Source organism: Chiloscyllium punctatum, chromosome 49, assembly GCF_047496795.1.
Source record: "Chiloscyllium punctatum isolate Juve2018m chromosome 49, sChiPun1.3, whole genome shotgun sequence".
Classification (NCBI taxonomy): Eukaryota; Metazoa; Chordata; class Chondrichthyes; order Orectolobiformes; family Hemiscylliidae; genus Chiloscyllium; species Chiloscyllium punctatum.
Window position 1 is genome coordinate 13,254,873 of NC_092787.1, and position 27,566 is coordinate 13,282,438.

At 40.9% G+C, this 27,566-nt stretch overlaps 1 protein-coding gene across 1 annotated transcript in view; it reads left to right on the plus strand.

Annotated features, from left to right (window-relative positions):
- slc2a8 (solute carrier family 2 member 8) overlaps positions 1-27,344 on the plus strand; it is a 32,942-nt gene extending 5,598 nt beyond the window's left edge. Inside the window, exons 2-10 of the mRNA XM_072565653.1 lie at positions 5,893-6,055; positions 7,650-7,856; positions 11,695-11,794; positions 14,572-14,783; positions 17,169-17,318; positions 18,768-18,876; positions 20,170-20,337; positions 21,859-22,004; positions 24,680-27,344. Of these exons, the coding sequence (XP_072421754.1) occupies positions 5,893-6,055; positions 7,650-7,856; positions 11,695-11,794; positions 14,572-14,783; positions 17,169-17,318; positions 18,768-18,876; positions 20,170-20,337; positions 21,859-22,004; positions 24,680-24,820 (1,396 nt within the window). The 3' untranslated portion in view covers positions 24,821-27,344. The remainder of the gene's footprint in view (positions 1-5,892; positions 6,056-7,649; positions 7,857-11,694; positions 11,795-14,571; positions 14,784-17,168; positions 17,319-18,767; positions 18,877-20,169; positions 20,338-21,858; positions 22,005-24,679) is intronic.
- The last annotated feature ends 222 nt before the right edge of the window (positions 27,345-27,566 follow it).

Below are 27,566 nucleotides of genomic sequence, written 5' to 3' on the forward strand. Positions count from 1 at the left end.
TTCAAAACTAGCACTTTTCACCAATAAGAAACTTTCTTTAAATTGGGTTAATGAACAACAAATGCTCATACAATGGATTTTAATTTTGAAGAGACAGATATACATTGAAAGAAGGTATTCTAATCTTGTTTTAATCTTAAACTGAAAAATGTGTTGCTGGAAAAGCACAGCAGGTCAGGCAGCATCCAAGGAGCAGGAGAATCGATGTTTCGGGCATAAGCCCTTCTTCAAGAATGAGGAAGGTGTACCAAGCAGGCTTAGATAAAAGGTAAGGGGGAGGGGCGTTGGGAATGTGATAGGTGAGGGTGATAGGCCAGAGAGGGGTTGGGGGCAGAGAGGTCGGGAAGAAGATTGCAGGTCAAGAAGGCTGTGTTGAGTCCGAGGCTTGGGACTGAGATAAGGTGGGGGGAGGGGAAATGAAGCTGGAGAAATCGGCATTCATCCCTTGTGGTTGGAGAGTTCCTTGGCGGAAGATGAGGCGCTCTTCCTCCAGATGTCGTGTTGCCATGGTCTGGTGATGGAGGCGGCCAAGGACCTGCATGTCCTTGGTGGAGTGGGAGGGGAATTAAAGTGTTTAGCCACAAGGCGGTTGGGTTGGTTGGTGCGGGTGTCCCAGAGGTGTTCTCTGAAACGTTCCGCAAGTAGGCGGCCTGTCTCCCCAATATAGAGAACGCCACATCGGGTGTAGCGGATGCAGTAAATGATGTGTGTGGAGGTGCAGGTGAATTTGTGATGGATATGGAAGGATCCCTTGGGGCCTTGGAGGGAGGTGTGGGCGCAAGTTTTGCATTTCTTGCAGTTGCAGGGGAAGGTGCCGGGAGTGGAGGTTGGGTTGGTGGGGGGTGTGGACCTGACGAGGGAGTGGTCTTTCCGGAATGCTGATGGGGAGGGGAGGGAAATATATTCTTGGTGGTGGGGTCTGTTTTGGAGGTGACGGAAATGATGGAGGATGATACGATGTATCCAGAGGTTGGTGGGGTGGAAGGTGGGGTTCTGTCCTAGTGGCGATTGGAGGAGTGGGGTTCAAGAGCGGAGGAGCGGGAAGTGGAGGAGATGCGGTGGAGAGCATCGTCAACCACGTGTGAGGGGAAATTGCAGTCTTTGAAGGAGGCCCTCTGGGTTGTTCGGTATTGGAATTGGTCCTCCTGGGAGCAGATGCAGCGGAGGCGAAGGAATTGGGAATATGGGATGGTGTTTTTACAGGGGGCAGGTTGGGAGGAGGTATAATCTAGGTAGCTGTGGGAGTCGGTCAGTTTATAGTATATGTCCATGTTGAGTCGGTCACTCAAGATAGAAATGGAGGTGTCTAGAAAGGGGAGGGAGGAGACAGTCCAGATAAATTTGAGGTCGGGTTGGAAGGTATTAGTAAAATGGATGAACTGTTCAACCTCCTCGTGGGCGCACGAGGTAGCGCCGATACAGTCATCGATGTAGAGGAGGAAAAGGTGGGGGGGGTGGTGCCAGTGTGGCTGCGGAAGATGGACTGTTCCACATATCCGGCGATAATCTTAAACCCAACTTTTGAACTGGTGATCAAAATTATGGCTTTAAAGGAAAAAAATATAAAGTGGTTTATTATTTTATTATTATTATTATTTAAAAAGACAAAGCAATTGAGAGAGAACCCATGAAAACATGCTCGGTCATCTGCCCAAATATCTCTATGTAGATCAGTGTCAAGTATCACTTTTTCATACTGTCAATCATCTTGGACATTGTATTTGCATAGCATTTTCCATATAACAATTTGATGTTGGTTTGAAAATTCATTACAGTTCCTTTACCACTTCTAGATATTGAACCTTTAACTCCTCATCTTACAGTAACCTGGGACCACCTTCACTAAATGTACTGCAGCTGTTCAGAGGATTTGAGCTTTCGGGAGAGGTTGAATAGGCTGTGGCTGTTTTTCCTGGAGCGTCAAAGGCTGAGGGGTGACCTCATACAGGTTTATATAATCATGAGGTGCATGGATAGGATAAGTAGACAAAGTCTTTTTCCTGAGGTTGGGGAGTTCAGAACTAGAGGGCATAGGTTTAGGGTGAGAGGGGAAAGATATAAAAGGGACCTAGGGGGCAACTTTTTCATATAGAGCGTGATGCACGTATGGAATGAGCTGCCAGAGGAAGTGGTGGAGGCTCTTAGAATTGCAACATTTAAAAGGCATCTGGATGAGTATATGACTAGGAAAGGCTTAGAGGTATATGGGCCAAGTGCTGGCAAATAGTACTAGATTAGGTTGAGATATCTGGTCGGCATGGACGAGTTGGATCGAAGGGTCTGTTTCTGTGCTGTACATCTCTGACTATGTGGGAATTCTGAAACTTAGACGCTCAGTTGTAATTGGGGCTTGTAGACTTAAATTTGGTTCCCAAGCTGAGAAAGGAAATATCATTTAAGTATGAAAAATAGGAACTATCCATGCAACACTGTTTGTTTTGGATTCATTGCGCAGTGCTAATAAAACAGTCAGGATTTTGATTTGCTGGTAACAGTAACATCACTGACCCTTTTATAATGGAATAGATCTGGTAGCAAATCCTGGCATCTGCACATTTCCACTTAAACGCAGAAACCGGGAAGATTTCCCACTTCTCTTCAGGGTTGTCGTAGCACTCATCACCAAAGATGTAGCACTGAAGTCACTACAGTGGCTAAAGCTATGATGCTGAAATACTAGGTGTGTCAGAAATAGGCCAGTGTCTTCAGGATTAAGTGAATTTTCAATGCTGTATAATGTGGTAATTGGTGTCAACCAACTTTGATCCTGAATATTTAATTTTAGAAGTCTATTGTCTCATAACTTTAGAAATCGATTTGATGTTGAAGTTTTATTGAAAGTGTCTCTGCTTTCATGTTTCTCATCTTTCTTTTCCTGTAATGCTTTAGAATTCTGGTTTAGTGTGGCTTGATCCATCTCAAATGGAAAAATCTTGTGGGTTTTTTTTGCCCTGCTCACAGACTCCACCAAATCCCTTTAGCAAATACCATAATGGTCCAATGCAGAATTTCAGCAAGTCTGTGCTCAAAATGTCTCATTCTCTAGATGGCTGTAAACTGCTGATCAAAACCTGAAAAATGTTTTATTCTGTGATCAAATCTCTCAAACTGCTTCTGAACCTTTAGTCCTCTACGTATCGGTTTTTCAGGAAGTTACTATATTTCACGTTTCTGCAATAGATTTGGTGTATCGTTTTAATTTTGATTTCTTTAAGAAGATATTTTTCATGCTCGGGTTGCAAGAACATATTGACTAAAGTGGCATATTGGAAGACGATTCTAAAATGGGCTTAGTTCCAATCCCGAGGCTAAGTATCCTTTGTTTGATAACATAAATGTAACATGAAGGTCAAACTAATTTCCTCAAGCTTCTGTTGGTTGCAAGTGATTTATTTATAACTCTACAGACATTGCATCTCATTTCAATGCTCCTTTTGTTTTTCTTCGCCAACATTTGAAATGCATGTTTCTGAACCATAATTAGGTTTATTTTTTGACTTTCAGTACTTCCTCTCCTTTGATCCAAAAACACTTGGTTAAATTTGACTCTGTTCTGCTATAATATGTTTAAACAATCTTTTACATTTCTGCATCGCATGTCAATTCAATAGGGCACAGTCCACTCTACATTTAAAAAAAATTGTCCATTTTCCAATATTTAACTTTTACATGTGTTCTCTCATGGTTTAAAAAAAAATACAATTTATTATAGCTGGCATGGTTCAGTCCAACTAAATTTGTAACAAATGTCTGAAGGTACCTACCTGATAATTTCAAACGTTATGCAATGGTAAGTTTCTTGCTGCAATTGCAAAAGCCTTGGTGAGACTACAGCTGGAATACTGTATGCAGGTTTGGTTGTCTTATCTGAGGAAGGGTTTTCTTCCTTTAGTGGGTGCGTGTGGAAGGTTTACCAGACTGGTTCCTGGGATAGCAGGACTGACGTGTGAGGAGAGGTTGAATCGGTTAGGATTATACACACTGAAGTTCAAAAGAATGAGGGGGGATTTCGTAGAAACTTATAAATTCTAACAGGTTTTGAGAAGATTAGTAGCTCGGGTTGAGGTTTTGGATGTAGGTTTGCTCGCTGAGCTGGAAGGTTCATTTCCAAACGTTTCATTACCCTACTAGGTAACATCCTCAGTGGGCCTCAGGTGATGCAATGCTGAAAATTCCTGCTTTCTATTTATACATTTGAGTTGCTTTGGATTGATGATGTTATTTCCTGTGGTGAAGTCACTTCCTGCCCCTTTTTCTCAGAGAGTGGTAGATGGGGTCTAACTCGATGTGTTTGTTTGAGTTCCGGTTGGAATGCCATGCTTCTAGGAATTCTCGTGCGTGTCTTTGTTTGGCTTGTCCTAGGATGGATGTATTGTCCTAGTGGAAGTGGTGTCCTTCCTCATTTGTATGTGAGGATACTAGTGAGAGAGGGTCACGTCTTTTTGTGGCTAGTTGGTTTTCATGTATCCTGGTGGCTAGTTTTCTGCCTGTTTGTCCAATGCAATGTTTGTTACAGTCCTTGCATGGTATTTTGTAAATGACATTAGTTTTGCTCATTGTCTGTATAGGGTCTTTCAAGTTCATTAGCTGTTGTTTTAGGGCTTGTGGGCTACCATGATGCTAAGGGGTCTGAGTAGTCTGGCAGTCATTTCTGAGATCCCTTTGTAGGGAGAGTGGCTAAGGTTTCTGGATGTGTTTTGCTTGTTTGGGTTTGTTGCTGAGAAATCGGTGGACTGTGTTCATTGGGTACCCATTCTTTGTGAATACACGGTATAAGTGATTTTTCTTTGTCCTGCAGTGTGTTTTGGCTCATTGAAATAATAATCTAGAAGCATGGTATTCCAACCGGAATACAATCAACGAACACAAGAGTTAGACCCCATCTACCACCCTCTGGGAAAAGGAACAGGAAGTGACTTCACCATAAAACCCAAAGAAACCCAAACATATAAATAAAAAACAGGAATTTTCAGCACTGCTTTGCCTGAGGCCCACTGAGGATGTTAACTAGTAGGGTAATGAAACGTCTGGAAATGAACCTTCCAGCTCAGCGAGCAAACCTACATCCAATTCTAACAGGATTAGACAGGGAGGACGCTGGAAGTGTGCACCATTTTAGGACTGATGAGGATAAATTCACTGAGTGGTGAAACTGTGCAGTTCACATCCACGAAGCAATCAAGACCAAAACATTTATGATTTTAAAAAAAAGTTGGATGGAGCACTTGGGGATCAGAAGATACAGGAGGAAATCGGAATAGGATATTGGTCTGGATAATCAGCCGTGTGCATAATGAATGGGCTTGAAGGGTTTAACGGCCTATTCCCCCTCTTTTCTATGTTTCAAATATATCAATTTTTCTTCAATTGCCCTTAAACCTTCTTCTTTGTTTTATTTTTTTTTTAAAAAGTTGATGCTTTCAAAAGGTAACTCCCATGATACAGCACCATACATGCACTTTTTCATTAGAATGAAGAAATGCCATCAGACACCTCTGTATATCTCCTTGTCAGCCACAAAGGGTTCAAAATTGTGGGTAGTCATAGGTAGCATATTCTCCATTGAATAGAAAAAGGAAAGTATTATACCTAGAAAGCAGCTCAATGACACTGTTTGCAAGTAACTGTATTAAACTCTACCCCTCCATACCTTTCTTTTGTCCTCTGCTAGTATCCCATTCTAATAAAGGTTGTCTTGACCCCCTGCAAATCTACGTTGTTCCTGTACTGTTTATAATGAAGCAATCCTGCTTAACATCTTATAAAATGAGATATAAACAACATAATTTACTATTGTATTTGCATGATTTACATCGTTTCACTGTGCCAAATGTTCAAATCTTCTAACATTTTAGAATTAAAGGCTGTCTCTGTTTTCCTGTATTTTCACAGTAAAGTGTGGAATAGGAATCTGTACCTGGCTACATTTGCTGCTGTTCTGGGACCTCTTAGTTTTGGATTTGTCCTTGGTTACAGTTCTCCTGCCATTCCAGAATTGCAATCTGATTCAAACCCGTATCTGAATCTTGATTCCACTCAGGCTTCCTGGTTTGGGGTAAGCAATCAACTTATCTCTGGATGCATTTTCAACCTTTGCATGTTTGGTTTCACAGATACTTTAATTTTAGTGTGTCTCTTAATTGATGTACTCAGCCTGCTGCTGAATCTGGCATTGGGTATTTCGTTCACCTCTTGAATTTTCCATTCTTCTCACCCATCAGCAAGCAAGGTTGTAACAGCTGTGTGGTGGTGGTTAAAATAGGATTGGGAAACGTCATGTTACTAGTTCATTGTTCAAAAAAATTCTCAGCAACTTACTTATGTACTTCATCTGTTGACAAGTGTGGCTGCATCAAGCTGTGCGTGGATCCCCGGTACGCAAACACCAAGTGTCACTACGTACTGAGGTTCTACCTGTCCCCGGTGTTGCGAAGGATGGGCCTGGCCTCGCTGCCACGGAACGCTCCGAGTAGTTGGACCGTTCCGTATCACCTGTCCTTCGTGGAGAAATTTATGAGGAAAAACACCTTTGACCACAAGTCCATCAGGAAGTGGTCAGCACGTAGCGTCCTTGAGACCCTTCGGGAAAAGGAGAGGGCGGATCCTGTCGAGCGGTTCCCTGAGCAGACTGTCAAAGCCATTTGGCAGAATGCCTCATCGCCAGAACTTTCCAACAAGCACCAAGACGTGGCTTGGCTGGTGGTGAGAAGGGCTCTGCCTGTGAGATCCTTTATGCACGCCCGGACTCTCTGCCGCACCGCACGCTGCCCTCGAAGTGGCTGCGGGGGGGACGAGACTGTCACACACCTCCTTCTGGAATGTGCCTATGCAGAGGAAGTCTGGAGAGGAATGCAGTGGTGCTTGTCGAGGTTCGTCCCGAGCAGCGCCGTGACGCGGGACTCCTTGCTCTACGGCCTGTTCCCCGGGACTCACACCGAGACGAACATTAACTGCGCCTGGAGGATCATCAACTCGGTGAAGGACGCTCTCTGGGCGGTCCGAAACCTGTTGATCTTCCAGCTGAAGGAGTTGACCCCGACCGAGTGTTGCAGACTGGCACATTCCAAGGTCCAAGACTACGTGCTGAGGGATGCGCTGAAGCTTGGGGCAGATGCCGCCAAGGCGCGGTGGGGAAAGACCACCGTGTAAGATCGGCCTGCCTAAAGAAGAACAGGGGGCCCATGCAGACGTTTTTTTGGGCTCTGCTGATGCCACAGCCAAATAGATGTATATGTACAAGATTGAAAAATGCACAGGATTGTAAATGACAAGGATAAATTCGAATCTGTGTTTGTAAATGTGGACATATGTATGGCATGATCAAATATACAGACCATAAAATCATTCTATGAATAAAGTATATTTTTGAAATTAAAAAAAAATCTGTTGACAACCTTTGTGATAACAAGCGTTGTAAATTAATCAGCTTTTTGTCGCTATGGAGCTGCGTGTTGAAATTTACATGAATATTCATACTACTTTGCATGCAAAGTCTGCATGAATGGGAAGGATACATTTAACATAAGTCGCTTAACTTTGAGTAATTTTAATATTGAGACTTGTATGTGATTTTCTGCCCAGCTAATATAAATGTAAATGAAACAACTGAAATATTAAATTGAAATGAAAATAAAATGTCTTCTTTATAGTCCTTAGTTACAATAGGTGCAGCTGTGGGTGGCATAATTGGAGGATGGATTGTTGATAAAATTGGCAGAAAGCTGACCCTGATGAGCTGTGCTGTTCCGTATGTCACCGGGTTTGCAATGATCATTGTAGCACAGAATGTCTGGATGCTCTACAGTGGTAGAATATTGACTGGATTGGCGAGTGGAGTCACCTCACTGGTTGTGCCTGTAAGTACCATGTGTCTGCACTGAACAAGTATCGGTTCCTGTAATATAATGTTAAATTATTGACAAACAGCTTAGCGTGAATATGTAAAAGTACACTAAGTAACATGAATTTCCAAGCATCCTTAACATCCATGCTGCTCTTTCTCTTTCCCCCCCCCCCCCCCCCCCCCCCCCCCCTCCACTTTACGATTTGTGTTTCTGTGTTTCACTGTATTTGGCCTGTTACTCTCTGACGTGTCCATCAATCAGGCTGTGAGAGTCATCGCTCCTGCAGTGCTTGCTCTTCACACCCGTTTTGTGACCTGTGGACAACACGAGAGAGGTAGTAGACTAACTTAGTAATTACTAGACAACTTACTCAGGACTTTATCATTGTGGTCAAAGTAAAGGCTAATGCAGTGTGGAAGTTCCACCTTTGAAATTAGACATTATTTGCTACTAGCTGATCTATACAGTAGCTGTGAGCATGATGTTTTTAAAGTGTCATTTTGAAAGAATATAAAAGACAAAATCAATAATTAACACTGCAGTCACTCAACATGTACTCCTGTACTTTTACCAACCACCAGAGTTGTTAATTACTGACCTGCTTTTGCCTATTTTTCTTGCAGAGAAAGAAGCCTTTAGGATTAAAACAAATTTGCGTGTAGAAAACTTTACTACAGTTTCATTCTTATAAGGTGCCACCCTATTTAATATCCTATGAATTTGAGGTCACTTACAGCCAACAGTAGGAGAAATGTGCAGAATCTATGACCAAAAGAGGAAGCTGACTGAGATAGAAGGAAACAAAGTGGATAATTGTAACTTAGTCTGTAATGAGATTTGCTCTTAATAGCAGACTGTCAAAGTCATTTGGCAGAATGCCTTATCACTAAAACTTTCCAACAAGCACCAAGACAATGCCCTTCTCACCACCGGCCAAGCAATATCTGAGATTGTTTGTAGATGCTCTGTGCCACTGTACACTGCCCTTGAAGTGGCTGTGGAGGGGTACAGACTATCACACATCTCCAACTGGAATGTGCCTTTGCAAAGGAAGTCTGGAGAGAGATGCGGTGGTTTTTGTTAAGATGCATCTTGAGCAGCTCCGTGACGCACGATTCTGCGCTCTATCGTTTGTTCCCTTGGACATAAACCAAGACAAACATCAACTGCACCTAGAGGTCCATCAACTTGGTATTTGTCTGCACAAAACTGCTGGGTCTCCCAGAGCAAGGAGTTGACCTTGACTGCAAGATGAAAACTGGCACAGTCCAGGGTTCAGGACTGTACGCTGAGGGAGGAATAAAGTTTGGGGCAGTCATGAAGGCACAGTGGGGAATGTCCACTGTCTGATGTCTTTCTGCTGACATTAAATGGGTGTCCATTTCAGTTATTGGATGTGATCCATATGGACATCAGTAAGGTGTTTGACAAGATTTCCCACTGGAGACTAGTTAGCAAGGTTAGATCTCATGAAATACAGCGAGAACTAGCCATTTGGAGACAGAACTGGCTCAAAGGTAGAAGGTGGTAGTGGAGGCTTGTTTTTCAGACTGGAAGCCTGTGACCGACCAGTGGAATGCCACAAGGGTTGGTGCTGGGTCCTCTACTTTTTTCACATTTTGTGATTTGAATGTGAACATAGGCAGAGTTAGAAAGTTTGCAGATGACACCAAAATTGGAGGTGTAGTGGACAGTGAAGACTGTCACCTCAGTGTACAATGGGATCTTGATCAGATGGGCCAGTGGGCTAAGGAGTGGCAGATGTAGTTTAATTTATTCAAATGCGAAGTGATGCATTTTGGAGGAGCAAATCTTATCAGGACTTGTACAGTTATTGGTAAGGTCTTAGGGAGTGTTGCTGAACAAAGAGACCTTGGAGTGCGGATTTATAGCTCCTTGAAAGTGGAGTCACAGGTAGGTGGGATAGTGAAGTAAGTTTGGTATGCTTTCCTTTATTGGTCAGAGCATTGAGTATAGGAATTGGGAGGTCATGTTGCAGCTGTCTGGGACATTGATTAGGCCACTTTTGGAATACTGCAGGCAATTCTGGTCTTGTTCGTGTCAGAGGAATGTTATGCAACCTGAAATGTTCCAGGAAAGATTTACAAGGATGTTGCCAGTGTTGGAGAGTTTGAGCTATAGGGAGAGGCTGAATAGGCTGGGGCTGTTTTCCCTGGAGCATCAGAGGCTGAGGGGTGACCTTATAGAATCGTGAGGGACGTGGATAGGATACATAGACAAGGTCTTTTTCCCTGGGGTTGGGGGAGTCCAGAACTAGAGGACATAGGTTTAGGGTGAGAGGGGAAAGATATAAAAGAGACCTATGGGGCAATGTTTTCACACAGAGGGTGGTGTGTGTATGGAATAAGCTGCCAGGGGAAGTGGTTGAGGCTGGTACGATTGCAGCATTTTAAAAGGCATCTGGATGGTATATGAATAGGAAGGGTTTAGAGGGCTGTGGGCCAGGTGCTGGCAAATGGGACTAGATTAGATTATGATGTCTGGTTGGCATGGACGAGTTGGACTGAAGGGGCTGTTTCCATGCTGTACCTCTCTATGACTCTATACGTGATCTCTGCCAACAATTTGAACAGCTTTCACATCACAATGGCTTTGGATGATGCTACTCAATTCTGTTGGTGCACAAGTTTTGCACAACTTGGTTAGTAAGTAAAGGTCTTTGAAGTTTTGTTTTATATTGGACAAAAACAGGAATCTGTTCAGAATGTTGAATGTGTAACTGCATTAAAATGGCATTTAGTCTAGTTTTTATTTTCACAGATCTCGTAGAAGTTTAAAATCTTATTCCGTCCTTTTGATCCAAAAAGTATTGACTGTGTAGGTTGGAATAAAGGTTCCTGTATAAACCAGGAATAGGGCATTTTACTTAACTGTGATCATACAAAATGTGTTAAGGTCTGCAAGGTTCAAGTCAAAGCATCCACAATAATTATTAACCCAGGATTCTCTCTATCTTAGCTATTTTGCAACTCTATTTCAAAATTATTCACAATCTCATATATAAACAAAAAAGGTTCCTATGGTGGCTTTTCCTATTTATTAAATTCAACTGGGTGAATGCTATACCAAATGTTTCAAATAAATATATCAAATACAAGAGGAATGAATTGAGTGACATGCATGCTAGGGCAATCTTTCCAAAAGAATCAAAACTGAAGCCTATCAGAAAGTTTGTAGGACCAAAAAATGCTGCATTGTACTTACATACTCAGTGCCAGATAAAGGCTAAAATGGTCAAAAGTCATTCTTTGTCTCTTTTGTTTCCCTCAAGAAAACCACTGTCATGTGGTGATGACTCATGTATGGTACACCATAGTTCAGTCTACGTGAGCAATTCTCTGCCCTTGTGATCAACCTCACAGAAATCAAACAAATGTGTGGAGCTGCCTCTGCCTAATGTCAAAAGGCATCAGCTTCCTCACTGGCCTGAAATGCCTGCTCTCTGGGCTTGAATTGTCATAGGTTTAATTAAATACTTCCAGCAAGATTTGAAATAAATATCAGTATTTAAAACTCTCGCAACTTACTCTTGTAGAAGTATTGCTCAACCAATAGAGGGCAAGCTTAGCTGAGAAATTGATAATATATTGTGTTGTTAAGAAAGACTCCAATTTTAAATTCCTGGAAACTTATTTGTTATTGCTTCCTTGGGAACAACTTAGGAATAAGAGGACTGAGTAATCTATCACAATGTAACGACATTCCTTATGTTGAACGATTTTAACATAACTGGTGTAACACCTCTTCATTTTGAGTTAACCCAACTTAAAACACTGTAATATTTTTGAAATATCACTTAATTGATGTGCAGCAATGTTTTCTTTTCTAGGTCTACATTTCTGAAATGGCTCACCCTAAAGTACGAGGGCTGTTAGGATCCAGTGTTCAGCTGATGGTGGTAATCGGAATCATGGGTGCATATGTCGGTGGTACGAATTGAGATTTTCATTTTGGGGTGTGTGCTGCCAGCACTGAAATGGGGTGCGCCCATGAGACAATTGTGACAACAGACAGTTAGTTTTGCAAATATGCGCTGATGACCTCTGGGATGTTGAATGATTCTGGTCTTTCAACTAGTCACTGTTCACATTCCCAAACTAACTTTGTTTTTCAAAAGTGCTTTTGTTGCAAGATCATCAAGACGAGACTATAGACTTACATGCACTGAAGTCAGAGTCCCATTCTCTTTGTTATGACATTAAATTTGCTGATTTTTTTTTTTTCCCCTCATTTCACAATTCAAGATTACTAGAGGTTCAAACAAATAAACTACCATATTCAGTGGGCTAATTTCTTGCTCCTAGCCTGCATCATTGAAACAACTGAAAAGACAACACTCCAATTTTGTGATTGCATGGTTGTGTGTGTGCGCACTCTGTTTCAAACCCTGCCCCTGCCCTAGAAGTAGGACTGGGCAGAAACGTAGCCTTTCAAGGTTGATGCGTTTTCAAAAAATGGGTATTATGCAACTTTGTGCATTTCCCTGTCACATCTACCTTGTTGCTTCTCTGCTCACCATGAATCTTACACCTCTGGTCTTTAATTTTCCAGCTGACAATTTGTCATTTATCCCATTTCTCTTTGGAAAGAGCATTGAGCTATGTAAGATATTGACTTAGTTTATTTTCAGTATTGTTTTGATAACTTCAATTAATTTGGCAGTGCTAGTTGTGTAACCACAGTCAAAGAAAAGACATGCTACATTGAATCCTGCTTAATTAGTCTTCTGAAGACCGGCAGGAGTTTGGAAGAACACAGCAAGTCAGGCAGCGTCAGGAGGTGGAGAAGTCAACATTTCAGGTGTAGCCCTTCTTTGGGACTGGGGGTGGGTATGGGGGGAGCTGCAGATAAAGGGGGTGGCGGATAGGTGAAGATAGGCAGAGATTTGGTTGGTGGGAGGGGCTGAGAGAGGGAGGGAGGTTGTTCAATATTAGAGCACTCGCTGTTGAGTTCTTCAGGTTGTAGGTTATCCAGGCAAAAGGTATGTTGTTTCTTTTAACTTACAGTGTGGTTCATTGTGGCAATGGAGGAGACCAAGAATGGTCATGTTGGAAAGAGGGTGGGAAGGGGAATTAAAATTGGTGGTGACTGGGAGGTCCAGAAGGCCCCTGGGAGTTTGGCTGAGATGCTTGGTGAACAGTTCCCTAAGTTTATGTTTGGTCTCCCTGATGTAGAGAAGACCACATCGGCAGCATCTGATGCAGTAAACTACATTGAAGGAGAGGCAGGTGAATGTCTTAACTGTTTGGGGCCTTGGATGGAGGTGAGGGGGGTGGTGTACCGGCAAGTTTTTTGCATCTTTTCCGGTTGCAGGAGAAGGTACCTGGGAGGGGTTCAGGAGGGGGATTGGTGGGGAGAGTGGTGCAAACCAAGGACTGTCTAAGGGAACAGTCCATGCGGAAGGCAGAGAGGGGCAGGGAGGGCAAGACGTTCCTGTTGGGGTCTAGTTGGAGTTGGTGGAATTGTTTCAGGATGATGCGTTAGTTGTGGAGAATGTTGGGGGAAGTAGGTGAGGACAACAGGGACTGTATCTTTTTAATTGAGTGTGGAGGAGGTGGTTTGGAATGGAGGTGGAATAGTGGAGGGCTGTTTGGATGACAGGGAGGAAAAACACGTTGCTTGATATATGTGGACATCTGGGATGCTTGGGAGTGGAATGTCTCCTTGTCTGAGCGAAGGTGGAAGAATTGGGAAAATGGAATGGAGTTCTTGCAGGATACTGGGTAGGAGGAGGTGTAGTCCGGATAGTTATGGGAGTCTGTGGGTTTATAGTAATCATCCATCTGGAGATGGAAATGGTGAGGCCAAGGAAGGGGAGGGACGTGTCCGAGATGGACCAAGTTAATTTGAGGGCGGGGTGGAAGTTGTGGGCAAGTCTATTAAATGTTAGAGTTGGAGGGCTGAGGAGGTCACGATAGTCAGAGAGCTGGAGGTCTGTTAGGCAGAATTCTCAGCCACTCCCTTTCACTGTGGCAATACATAGCACTGACAGTGAATACTGTCTGGACAGAGGAACGTGTTTGCAGTAGAAATGATTTGCATTTAATTAGTATTTTGCTTGGATGCTTTTGATGTGGTAGTCATTTTGGGCTTAAATACCTGACTTGTGGCTATTCGAAGAGCTGACTTCACTCTGCGATGACAGTAAAGGGAAAATGTATACATGTGGACTGATATGCATCTGATGGCTAATTTATAACAGTATGCAGCATGAGGTCATCAAGTGGTAACATTAAAATACACACAATCTGAATTAGATGCATGTATATGATCTATCTTGTAGGTTTGCTTTGACTGTTGCCATTGCTGTATAACCGCAGTTAGATCACTCAAAGTTTGGGGACAACTTTATTTTTCTGCTCACAATTGGTAATTAAAACGGATGTATTATTTTGGAGCCTGGGTCTTGTTTCTGATCTAACCTCCTGTAAACATGTAATTTCAGAGTAAAAGTACGCTACATGGCACTCAAACCTACTCTGCCATTCAATATGATCATGGCTAATCTTGGTCCTTGGTTTAGGGGGGAGGGGGTCCTTATCCCTGTTAAATTGATTGTTTCTTGCAGGAGAATCTAGAAGTAAAGAAATCTTCTTTCCATACCCACCCTGTCAAGACCCCTCAAGGATAACCAGTATTGCAGTAGCTCAACTATTTGACTGATTACCACTGGTAACTACATCATGGCTTGTTTTAATTTCCCCAGGAATGGTCTTGACCTGGTATTGGCTTGCTGTGTTATGTTCCTTACCACCAACCCTGATGGTCGTACTAATGTGCTTCATGCCAGAAACTCCACGGTACCTGCTTAGAAAGAACGAACATGCTGAAGCACTTAGGGTCCTGGCTTGGCTGAGGGGACCTGAAGTAGATTCTGAATGGGAATGCAGACAGATTGAAGCAAATTGTGATGAGCAGGTAATTGAACTGAGTGAAGCCTGAACTTTTTTAAGTGGTTGTTTAAACTTTGAAATTCAAACTGCTTTACCCCAGCCTTTCCTCCGTCTCCTTCCCCTGCCTTTCACCTGGCACTTCTTGTAAATAACTGCAAGATTTTTTGTTTTATATCATAGACCATAATGAGTGAGCAATGAGACCAATTGACATGACAGCTTGTCACTTGAATTTAAAACCAAATGGCCTACAGTGTTTTTTTTTATTTTCTTGACAAGCAGTGCCCTTCTCATCAAAGGGCAGTGCTGCATGATCTGGTTAGAACGTAGAACAACATCTGCCCTCTGTTGCGGCAACCTGTGAACTATTCTCAGTTCGTCCCCCTGCAATATTCCATCATCCATGTGCTTATCCAAGGATTGTTTAAATATCCCTAATGTGGCTGAGTTGACTACATTGGCAGGTGGGGCATTCCACGCCCTGACCACACTCTACGTTAAAAAACCTGCCTCTAACATCTGTCTTAAATCTATCATCCTTCAATTTGTAGTTATGCCCCTTGTACAAGCTGACATCATCCTAGGAAAAAGACTTTCACTGTCTACCCTGTCTAATCCTCTGACCATCTTGTATGTCTCTATCAAATCCCCTCCAATCGCCTTTCCAATGGGAACAGACCCAAGTCTCTCAGCCTTTGCTCATAAGACCTTCCCTCCAAACCAGGTAACATTCTGGTAAGTCTCCTCTGCACCTTTTCCAATGCTTCCACATCCTTCCTGAAATATGGCGACCAGAACTGTCCACAATATTCCTATAGAAAGCTTTAGGGTTCTCCTTTAGTCTATTTGCAAAAGACTGCTCGTGTCCTTTCTTTGCTCTTCTTAACTCTCTCTTTAAATCCTTCCTAGCTGATCTGTAACTCGCCTCATCTGAACCATCTTGCCTCATCAACACACAAGCCTCCTTCTGCTTAACAAAAGCATTGTTCCCTTACCTTATCACTTTCTCCCTGTCTAACATGGACATACCTATCAAGGACACGCAAAATCTGTTCCTTAAACTAGCTCCACATTTCCATTGTCTGCATCCCCTGCATTTTGCTACCCCATTCTATGCATCCTAATTCTTGCCTAATTGCATTCCTTTTTTTTTAAAACCTCAACACTTATCTCCTAACTGCGGTAGTGCTTATTTTTCCCCAGCACCCATGGTGTGTGTGTGTGTGTGTGTGTAGGTGTGAGATACGGTGAAAGACACAGGGTGTACCAATCTTTCTTCCTGGTGGTGGAAACTGAATAAAGAAAACACCCAAGTGGCCAGGGACAAGCAGTGCCCTTCTCAGAGGGCAATGGTGTGTGATCAAACAGTGAGGGGGAGGGCAGGGATTAAATCAAAATAGAGTTGGAGGGGGAATTAATACACTCCACTCCCTGTGGTGCCCCCCCTCTCCCTGAAAATCTCAAGGGTGTTGATGGGCACTGTATGCTCCTTCCCCGAGGACACCTGGGTTCTGACGTAGTCACAGAAGAGGGTCAGGCAGTCAGCCATAACGCACCCCTCCACAGACTGCTGATAAGAAATGCTGTGTTATGTAGAGTGAAGTTAGATTAGATTCCATTCCCTACAGTATGGAAATAGGCCTTTTGGTCCTGCCCTACAGTGTTTGATTATAGATGGAAAATGAGATTAATTTAGATCATCTGCGTATTGTTTGTTTCACAAGTTATAGATATTGGCCCAGATTTGAGCAATGGTATGAAACAAGGGATTTCTGGTGAAACGTGTCTCTTAACATGCAATTGTTTAATGAGGATTCCTGTCATAGAGCTGCAATGATGATCAAGCTGTAAATGAAAGTTTTTTGTTTGTTGTATTAAGTGTGGTTTAAAACAGAAGCTAAAAGCTTTTCACCCTCAGTAAATTTAATTATTTTGCCCTACCTTGGAAAATTTGGCAATTAATCACACTTGGATAGCAATCATAATACTATTCCATAGTTTCAATAGTTCAGTTGTTATTCAGACTGATACTGAAAATCCCCTTCCACCTCCTCAAGCAAAGCTTACACTTTATTTTTAGTATTTCTAACAGCAATGTATAAGCTAAATTTCTCTCAAAAATAATTGATGTCATTCCCAGCTTTTTGGGGGAGTGGTTGGGAAGGCATTGGGTCTAGATCATACTCTGTACTGAAGTAGTAAATGACAGACTCAGGAATTCTGTGTTCATCTACACTGGTGCTAAATCTTGAAGTTATGGCCCAATTCAGAAGTGTATTGACAGTGCATACAGACTATTTGCTTTTAAAACTGTATAAATTTTGAGCAATATTAGATACTGTAACAGCTATGTCAGTTTGATTTAATTATATTTTAACTGGTTGTTATGTCTTTCCTACTTTGTTCCTAGGATACCAAATTTGCACTTTCAGAGCTAAAAAATCCAACAATTTACAAGCCTTTACTTATAGGAATATCTATGATGTTATTTCAGCAGTTAAGTGGAATCAATGCAGTGATGTTTTATGCTGAAAGCATCTTTGAACAAGCAAATTTTAAGGTAATAAAGTTGTATAATTAGAGATAATATATTCCTGTTTAAATTAACTGTGTTCAGCAATCAACTTTTCAGACTTGGATCAAAAGGTTTGCACTTTTAAGACATTCAGTTATTACCATAGTGCTTAAAAATGACAAGCAGTCAACATTCTTACATTCTTTATATTAAGAGTCTGAATAAATGCAAGTTGTTCTTGATTGACCTGAGTGGTTTATAAGTAACTTTAGTTAGGGCAGTGACTTTTGAAAGCACAGCCAAGATAACAAATATGCATGAGTCATAAAAGACAAACTCTCAATTAAATAGTGCAGTAAAAACACTTCTTATTGGACAACCACTGATAATCAGGAAAAAGGCACTAATTATCTCATCATTAACAGTAGGTGTCCATTTCAAAGGAACTTCTAAGCGCATTGTTTAACAACTACATAAAATAGTCAACAAGATAAGATGACCTGTCTTGACCATCCCTGATTTTTTTTATGCCTTCCACGATTGTTCGGTGTATTTTCAGCGCTCAAGGGCCTAAGCTCTGAGCTTACCTCTCTTGAATTCTCCACCTGTCAACCATTTAAGGTGCTTCTCAAAACTTACCTTCTGACCAAGTTGTTGGTATCTCATCTGAACGACACTGTGACCTGGTGTCAAATTTTGTTTTGTGATGCTCCTGTGAGGCACTTGGGATGTTCCATTGCATTAGAGGTGCTGTGTAAAATACAAGTTGTTCTTCATGTTCCATTGTCTTTGCATATCAGTTTTACTGGAGATAGGCAATAAAGGGTAGCCCAGCCACAAAGCCCATGTTCCTTCAATTTTTTTTAAAACTACATGTGATTTCAACTCTGATAAATGAGCAATGATCATCATTGAAGTTCCCCCCTCTGTTATTTAATTTGTTGATTAATTACTTAACTCCATGCTAACTACATACTGTATTTTAAGCCCTGATGGTACAATTAGCCACGAGTTAAACTGTCTAACCCCAGGTTATGCAATGTTCTGACAGAACCTCATATCTGGTTTTGATATGCTGTCAAACCACGTCATCTGTTTTTTTATTTCCCTTTTTCTGTTCTCCCCCTCTTTTTTTCTCTTTTCCCCCCGCCCCAACTTCCAACTTGTAAATATCATCAGAAACTTCCAGTGCCTGGCTTACTTTAAATCACCTAACAACATTCTCATTTAAGTTGTGAAGTCATCTGTTCCCCCTTGTGGAACCAATTATGTTCTTTTGTCTTTCCACTCAACTCCACTCTTGTAGTCAGAAAAGAGTATAATTTAGCCTGGTCTTCAGAACAACATCACTCGAGTCATAAAGTTACCAAGAATTGTAAATAATAAACTTTGAGGGAATTGAATAGGAATGTTTATAGTCACTTCTAGACAGTTCTAATAATCTTTTATCCTTAGAATGGCAACCATAATTTTGTTCCTGCTGTTCTCTTTCAGAACAGCAGTGAGGGCTCTGTCATCGTTGGTGTTGTTCAGGTAGTTTTCACAGCTGTGGCTGCACTCATCATGGACAAGGCAGGGAGAAAACTTCTCCTGGCCGTATCAGGTGAGCCCATTTCCTTTACTTTTTAAAAGAAAGAACTTCAGTTTATTCCAAACTCAGGATAAGCACAAGTTTAAAACTGAAGTGGCAGCATGATCTGTTTTTTAAAAAAAAGTAAACAAAAAAAAAATCAAAGAGCTGTGGCTTCTGGAAATCAGAAACCAATGCAGAAATTGCTCGATTAAACCCAACAGGTCTGGCAGCAGCTGAGGACAGAAGTCAGAGTTAATGTTTCAGGTCAAGTTCTGAGGAAGGGTCACGGGACCTGTTTTGCTGGCATTGCAAGCTGTTTACATGTGCAATAAAACAAAACTTTCAGAACAACAGTGCAGTCTTGGCAATCTGAAAATGAACTTGATCAAAGCTGGAATCATTGCTCATGTGTTATTGGACCTAGAGGTTATTACTGATTCAAACTTGATGCCAGATTGTTTACAATTGTCATATACATTTGCTGTCTGAAGTCAGAAGCTGTAGTAGTATAGTTGCATAATCTGAGACCACTTACCACAACACATCCCTACCAGGACAGTTAATTCTGCATCTTTTTTTCTCTTGAGTCCTTGGTAGGTGTCCAAGGTTTTCTGCTGATTTACCCAACTTAAAATGCTGTTCCCCAACTACCATGCCATGGTAGATCTTAAAAAAAAAGTGTTGGCTTTTTCTTGCCCCATGGATTTGACGTCACTCGGAGCAACAGAGCAAAAATGTATGTGCAAGAATTAGATCCTGGTCCAGCAGTTATGGGAAGGAGTGTTTAAAACCATGGAATAGCAAATAAGTTTGGGACTGTCTCTAGATTTTAGTCTGTCGTTCAGGTAGACTTGTCCTAAATTCACCTCCGATTTATTTGTTTTAAGGTAGTACACAGGATAGAAGTGATATAATTGCAGAGAATCTGAAACCCTGACATTGATTTCACTTCTCAATCTCCCCACTGTTTAGCAGCCCTTGAAAATGTAGGCCTACAATTGTAGTCTGTTTCCCTGTAACTGATGTTTGATTTACTTCAGAGATGCATCAGTCAAACTCCTTTGTCACCTGATTATATAGCCCCATCCTCCTGCGCATGTCCAGTGTATGCAGGCACTGCATGGATGTACATTTGTGCCTTAAATCAAAGTGTAACACAGCTCCATTTCACCCATGGGAAGGCTCCTGGCAGGAAGAACAATGCAGAAACAACCAGAAATTTCAGCTTTATTGGGATTATGGAAATTCCAGGCTGTTGTTGTTTTAAAATTACTTATAAGGTTGAAACTAGCCAATGATTTGCTTTTTTTTGCTTATTTACAGCATTGATCATGTCCGTCAGTACAGCATTATTTGGCGTGTATTTTAAAATCTGGCAAGTGAATACCAACAACTCCTCACTACATAAAGCACACATTTTAACTGTTGAGAATCAAGTTTCTGAGGTTCCAACATGGCTACCTCTCGTCTGTCTTGTCGTCTTTATAACAGGTAAATTTAATACTATTTGCGATAATTCTTCAGTGTCTCATCTAAACACACTCATGAAAGCATTTTAGTAATTTGAATCTGAAACTCTGATAAGGATTGCAGCTAGGGACTTTTTTTTCATATTCCTGCTACCTGGATCACTGAAAAACTACTGCTTTCATTGTATCATCTGATATGTGTGGCATTTTGAAGTTTTAGTCCCTGCTACCTGCTCATGAGAGATTTGTCACCCTACCGGTATTGAAAGGAAAGCTTCAGTGAAGCCTATATGATGCCATTTATTAGCAAAGTTCATATGTAGAGTCAGCTTCAGTCGCATCCATCTACTAAGATGCCACTCCTTCAGCTTTGCACAAGTATTTGGGCAGAGTGATGCTGGTTGACTATTATATAACATTGCAAAACCCGCCACGAGGAAACGGTGTCAGAATGGCAAGCCGTGCAGCAAGGGATGCCATATTGAGGCAAGGGAGCAGAGCGATGCAGCTAGGGTGGTGGAGCATTAATTCCCTAGCAGTAAGGATGGAGTGGGGGAGCAGCAGTCTGAAGATTCTATCACAGCCATCTTGCCATTGGCAGCACACAATCCATTATCATCTGCCTTTTTCAGCATGATTCAAGTTGGTTAGTGGCAAGTGCTCTTAAAGGATCAGAAATAAGCCCTACAGCCTCTTAATTCTGCTCTGCCATTTAATGTGACTGTCACTACTTTCAGCAACATCTCCACACTCCTGCCCAAACACCAGGTCCCTTCATTACCTTAGAGGTCATAAGGTTTTGAACTAGCCTTGAATATATTCAATAGATGAAAGAAATTCAGCCCAACCTATTTTTGTAAATGAGTTCCCTGAATATAGGATAATTGACCCGGTCAGCATTTATTGCCCATCTTCATGTGCTTGTGAGAAGTTGATAGTAAGCCACTTTATTTGAAAACAACCCTGTTTTGCAGTTTCCAGGGGAATAACCGTGTTGTTATGAGTTTTGAGTCACAGGCCAGACAAGCAAAGATTTCCTTCCCTAAATGGCATTAACAATCCAGATGTGTTTTCAAGACAGTCCCTTAATTTTATGGTCACCATTGCCAGTACTGTCTCTACCTTGAAGGTTTTGGTGAACTTGCCTTCAGCCATCTAGTGAATCTATCTTCAGGTCATTTGTCCTGGCTTCTGGGTTGCCAATCTAGTAAAATAACCATGTCATTGTATCTTTGGAATTGATTGTTTTCAAAGATTCACAGTCCTGAGTGAAGAAATAACGCCATGTCTCATTCCTGACCCTTTATCTTGACACTGCTCCCTACTTCTAGATTTGCTGTAGATGAGCCCAAACTCAACATGAACTGTAAATACCCTTGGGGGATTGGGGGGGGGGGGGGGGGGGGGGTGTGGTGGGATGGTGGGAGGCAGGAAAGCTGTATTTGGGAACCTATTGAAAATTAGAACACAACAGTAAATGTCCTTTTTTTGCAATGTTTATAAGTTACAACCTTTGTTTAAAAAGACGAAATGATCACCTCAGGTTTTGCGCTTGGTTGTGGCCCTATTCCGTGGTTGGTGATGTCCGAGATATTTCCAGTCAGGGCGCGAGGCATAGCAAGTGGAGCCTGTGTCCTGACAAACTGGTCAACAGCGTTTTTGGTAACCAAGGAATTCCATGACCTTGTTGTAAGTATGACACTTCCTATTTTGAGTAACTATCAAAAGTGTAGTAAACAAGAATTTAGTGTCCGGTTAAGTTGACAAGGCATTTTTTAAGTATTAGGTAAAAACAATAACTGCAGATGCTGGAAAGCAAATACTGGATTAGTGGTGCTGGAAGAGCACAGCAGTTCAGGCAGCATCCAACGAGCAGCAAAATCGACGTTTCGGGCAAAAGCCCTTCATCAGGAATAAAGGCAGTGAGCCTGAAGCGTGGAGAGATAAGCTAGAAGAGGGTGGGGGTGGGGAGAGAGTAGCATAGAGTACAATGGGTGAGTGGGGGAGGAGATGAAGGTGATAGGTCAGGGAGGAGAGGGTGGAGTGGATAGGTGGAAAAGGAGCTAGGCAAGTCGGACAAGTCAAGGAGACAGTGCTGAGCTGGAAGTTTGAAACTAGGGTGAGGTGGGGGAAGGGGAAATGAGGAAGCTGTTTTAAGTATTCCATACAGAGAATTGATGATTGCTTCTGAACATCAGATATAAAAAGTTATACTTATACCTCTCTGCAGTTGTGATTCTTCTTACGTGGGATATTGGCATCACTGACAAGGCTGGCATTTGCACATTCCTAATCACTTTGAACTGTCTGATTCTGACTTGTCCAGGGCTGAGATGGTCTGGACAGCCAATGACATTTCATTAGGATTCAGAGTCAGACATAGGCCAGAACCATGTCAGTGTGCTAGATGGCCTTCCCTAAAGGACATTGCACCAGTTGGGTTTTTATGACCATCAGTAATGGTTGCTGTTAGTCTATCTTATTTAATTTCAGATTTTACCATCTGCCATAGTGCGATTCAAACCCATATCCCAGAGCATTAGGTTAAGGCTCTGGATTGCCAGCCTAGTAATGTTACCACCATACCATCACCTTATCTTTGTTTTTAATGCCTTTAACCTCCTTCTGATGAATGTATCTTTTGACTCTTTAAAATCTGTACATCATAAATAGGAACAGGAGTTGGCCATTTGGTCCCTCGAGCCTGTTCCAGTCAATGGCCTAGTTAACTGTGTCTTCAAATGTGTGCACTTCTGCCTGTCTCCCGTAAACACCGACAACAAGGGTACAAGGGAGATAAACAGCTTCCATTCTCTTGAAGAGAATTTTGAAAATTAAATAACCCTATGAAAAATGAAATTCCTGTTCCTCTCCATCTTAAATGGAACACCCTTCATTTGCCGCCTTCTATCAGATTCCTATCCTCTCAGCATTTACCATATCAAACCCATTTAGAATTTTTGTGTTTTATTAGGAGCATGGCATTCTTCAAAACTCCAATTCCAAGCAGCCTACTCAGACCTTCCTCACAAGATGACCCCCTTCATCTCAGGAGTCAACTTGGTGAATGTTCTCTGAACTTTCCTCATGCAAAGATATCCCCCTTTAAGTTTAAAAAGTCCAAACCTGTCCGCCTCACTAATGCTCTCTACAGTTGTGGCAAGCCTTCCCTATTGTTTAGAATTGATCCCAGTTCCCCTCCTAATTAGGGCTGTCCCTGCAGGCTAACTTGTGATTCATGAATGAGGATCTACAAATCCTTTGTACCACAGATTTCTTCCATTTGATTAATAATGTTTTTTCTGTTCTTTAAATCATGCAGTTCAATTTGGTGTAATGTGCTTTTTATGTAATATCATTTATAGATTGAATTTAGAAGTTACATGGGTTTGTATGAAGGGATTTTTGTATTTGACTGGAATAATAATGGGAACTTATTTGAAATGAGGATTTTGATCAAACAGTAAATATCAAAAATCATTGCTTCTAAACAAAAAGGTAATCATTTGTTTTTTCTTAGGAAAATAACCCATAGATTGAAAATGGCTTTGGCTTTGATTTGAAAAGTTCTGGTTAAGGTCAAATGTAAGAACAGATCCTCTTGAAGAAAAGAGGATAGTTAGTTAGAAAATAGATTACCTCAGCATAAGGGTTTTCATTTGAAAGTTCCAGACAAGAAATATTTGTTTAGAACCCTGAAAGGGTTAGGTGGTGCTGAGAAAGCTTTTTCCTTTTATTATTCACCTATTTGAGGTTAGGCTATCAAACTCTCAAGATCAGGAATTGAAAAACAGGTAAGTTTAAGATGGGATAGAGAAGGATACTTAAGTGCTACAATTCGATGTTTGGAAAGTTGAGACTATATTTTTACCGTGTTTCAGAATCTTTAAAATTGTGTACCATGTAAATGTGATTTATTATATGTTAGCTTTTAGCATTTAACGATAAAACAAAATAAAGCAGTATTTTGTAGTTGTTTCAGTGAAAGGCCATCTAATTATTTTTTTAAATGATCTGTCAAACTAGATTTGTCAGCTGGTGAAGATTATTGCGCATTTTGGAGATAGCTTTGATTGTTGCAAAAATGTTTCTGAAAGTTGATGTTAGTGGATTATTTGAAATCTTTAACTAAAGCTAAACTGAGAAAGTCAGCAAATAAATTTATACTTGGAAGTAAAGCAGGATCTTATAAGGACGAGCTACTTTATATGATCCAACATTTAGAACTAGAAAAAAATGAAATGTGAAATTGGGATTAGCTATGTTGTAGTTAGAAATAAAAGCATGAGTATTAATTTGTTCCTTTAAGATTTAAATAACTTTTTTTTACCAGAAATTCTCAAATTATTCCTTTTTTGTTTCAGGAGAACATAACCCAGTATGGGACCTTCTGGCTCTTTTCAAGTTTCTGTTTCATGAACCTGCTCTTCACCATTTTCTTTGTCCCTGAAACAAAAGGGAGAACACTAGAAGAGATTGAGGCCCATTTTAAAGCAACTACTTAAGGGCAGTTAAATGAATCACTTATTTTTAATGCTGCTTTTATTCAATGTTGTATACCTGTGATTGTATACAGATCATTTGAAGTGATAATTAAGCAGTACCAAAACCTGGGCCCTCCTGATATTGCACCTGTCAATATCATCATCATTGTTTATTCCCCTGCTCATCATCCCCCTTGCTTCATTTTAACGTGAAACAAAACTTCTAGGGTCAGGAGAAGACCTAGGCACTCCACCAGTATACATCAAAACAGAAGATTGGACCCAAGTTAATGTAGTACTGTACAGCTGATTAATATTTTTTAAGTTTTAAAATTTTATCTTGATTTGTTTTGACAGTTCATGGTCACTACTGCAAGGCAGATTTGTGAGAGTAATTTGGTGGAAAAATTCCAACTGGCAGATATTGTATACAAAGTTATTTGGAGTAATTTGGGGGACCTGTGTAATCTGGAACTAGCAAATGAGAAATCTGTTTACATTTCTCCCCATTCCCTACTGTCCAAAGTCAAAATTGCCACTTTGGTGTCCACAACATACTTGTTAAAACAAGTAACAAGACCAATTATCAAAGCAGCCACTTAATGCAAACCTAACTTTTAAAAATGCACAATTATCATACAATTTTAAATTGAAGAAAATTGACAAGGTTATTTGTTCCTAGTTGCTTTGATATGTTTTAGTTTTAAGAGATTAAATCCTTTGGATTTTCCATTTTTAACCTATTTAACATACTACCTCACTGTATAATGTAGCATTCTGTTAATTTCATTTTTACCTTGTTAGAAAATATGAATTATAAAATACTTATTAAAATGTTGAACTTTTTGCCATTGTTGTAATAAATTGAACATAATGGAATCTAAGTTGTATATCTACTCCAATTCACTAAGTAGATATTGCTTTTCCTGATCCGAGCACAAGTACCACTTGGCAACTGTGGTTATTTCTTTGAAGATTGGGATTTTACTGCTTTTAATCGACAAAAAATAATGCTATATCTTGATAACATAACTCTCACCATCCCTATCAAGTTGAGTAGAAAGGTTCAGGTAACAACTTGCCAACTAGAAGAGTGTGTGTTTTGGTTAGATGACAAGTGTATGTGTAAGGTTGAAGATTATAAAGTGTCATTCTTTTCATTCCCCAAAGGTAATGTTTGTGTGATAGACTCAGACTCAGGAAAGATTGGATGTTTCATGATCCATCTTACATGGACAGTATTCCAATGTTTAATTTACACCTCGCCAACAACCACTAATAGTGACACAAGGAAAGGAATTTTGATCCGAACACTGGCGCAATGAGTGATTTGGAGTAGGTGGAGTAAAGAAATGTACTGGCCATAAATGTGCTGTTACTTGTTTTATAGGGAGCTTTGCTGTGTTTTTGAATTAGATTTAGAAGTGATCTAAGATTTGTCAATTTAATGTTGCAAGCTATTCAAACTAATTTTTTTCAAGCAACCATCATAAAGCAGATGATGTAATATCTCAAAACTTCACAGAAATAAGAAGCTATTGGGACTGTTGCTGTGATGAGAAAAAGGAAGTTGTCTGATGACTTGTCACCCCATCACTTAGGATAGATAATTTTATCAGCTCAGTTAGTGAATTAATTTCCCTTACTGTGAGTCATGTAGTATAACATTACCATTCAGCCTTAGCTGAACTAAAGTCACAAACAGAAACATTAAAACCTCATTTCTCAGTGTAATTATCTTCTCAAATAAGCAAATTAAGATAATGTGTAGGTGCAGCCAATTTTAAAAATGTTATCCAGTTTTATGGTGAGTTAGATTTTAGTGACCCTGCCCCCTCTGTCTGTGAGTACATGCTGTATTTCAACTAAGCAATTCAGTATAAAATCAAAAGGCTGCAGATATTCAATCTACACACTAAAAACAGAACATGCTGGAAATACTGAGCAGGCTGGGCAACATCTGTGGAGGAAGCAGTTAACATTTCTGGTCATGAGTGGTTATTTCTAATCTGAAATATTAAGCATAATTTTTGTCTTCAAAAGCTGTTATCTACTCCGGCTCTAAGCCAGTCACTACTCCATATTTAGAATGTTTTAAGAGTCTAAACTGAGTGAGGGGTGGGGGAACCTGCACAGGCTGCCTTACTTGCTAACTGTTTCCGGTATTTCTGCTTGTGCTTTCACTCCATTTCTGACCAGACCTACAGAAAAGACAATGGACGTGAGTAGCCAGAAGAAAAGATTAAAGGCATCTGCCCATCTTACTCGAGGATTTAAACATGCCCTGCAATGTCTATTTGGGTTTTAGTACTGAGGAAGTGTTGCATTGACAGAAATGTATTATGTATGCTCTCTCTTACTCTGGGCTGTTGGCATAAATCGAAAACTAAGTGAACATGTGGTTGAGGGAAGTGAAAGGTTGTATTCCTCAATGGCCTATTTATTGCCTCACATACAGTTCCGCTACTCTTCTGTTAATTGTCTGTTGATAGTCAAAACAAATAGTTTATAGAATGTTTTGCTCATTAAATGTTTTTAAACTCTAGATGTTCTCCATGTCAGTTGTTATGGACCAGAGCAAGCCCCCTTCAAATATATCAAGAAGATAGCCAAAACCCTGACTTTTTCTTATGCAAGTGCAACACGGTGGCTGTGGTTAGCACTGCTGCCTCACAGCGTCAGGGACCCAGGTTCAATTCCCACCTCTGGCAACTGTCACTGTGGAGTTTGTACATTCTCCCTGTCTGCATGGGTTTCCTCCGGGTGC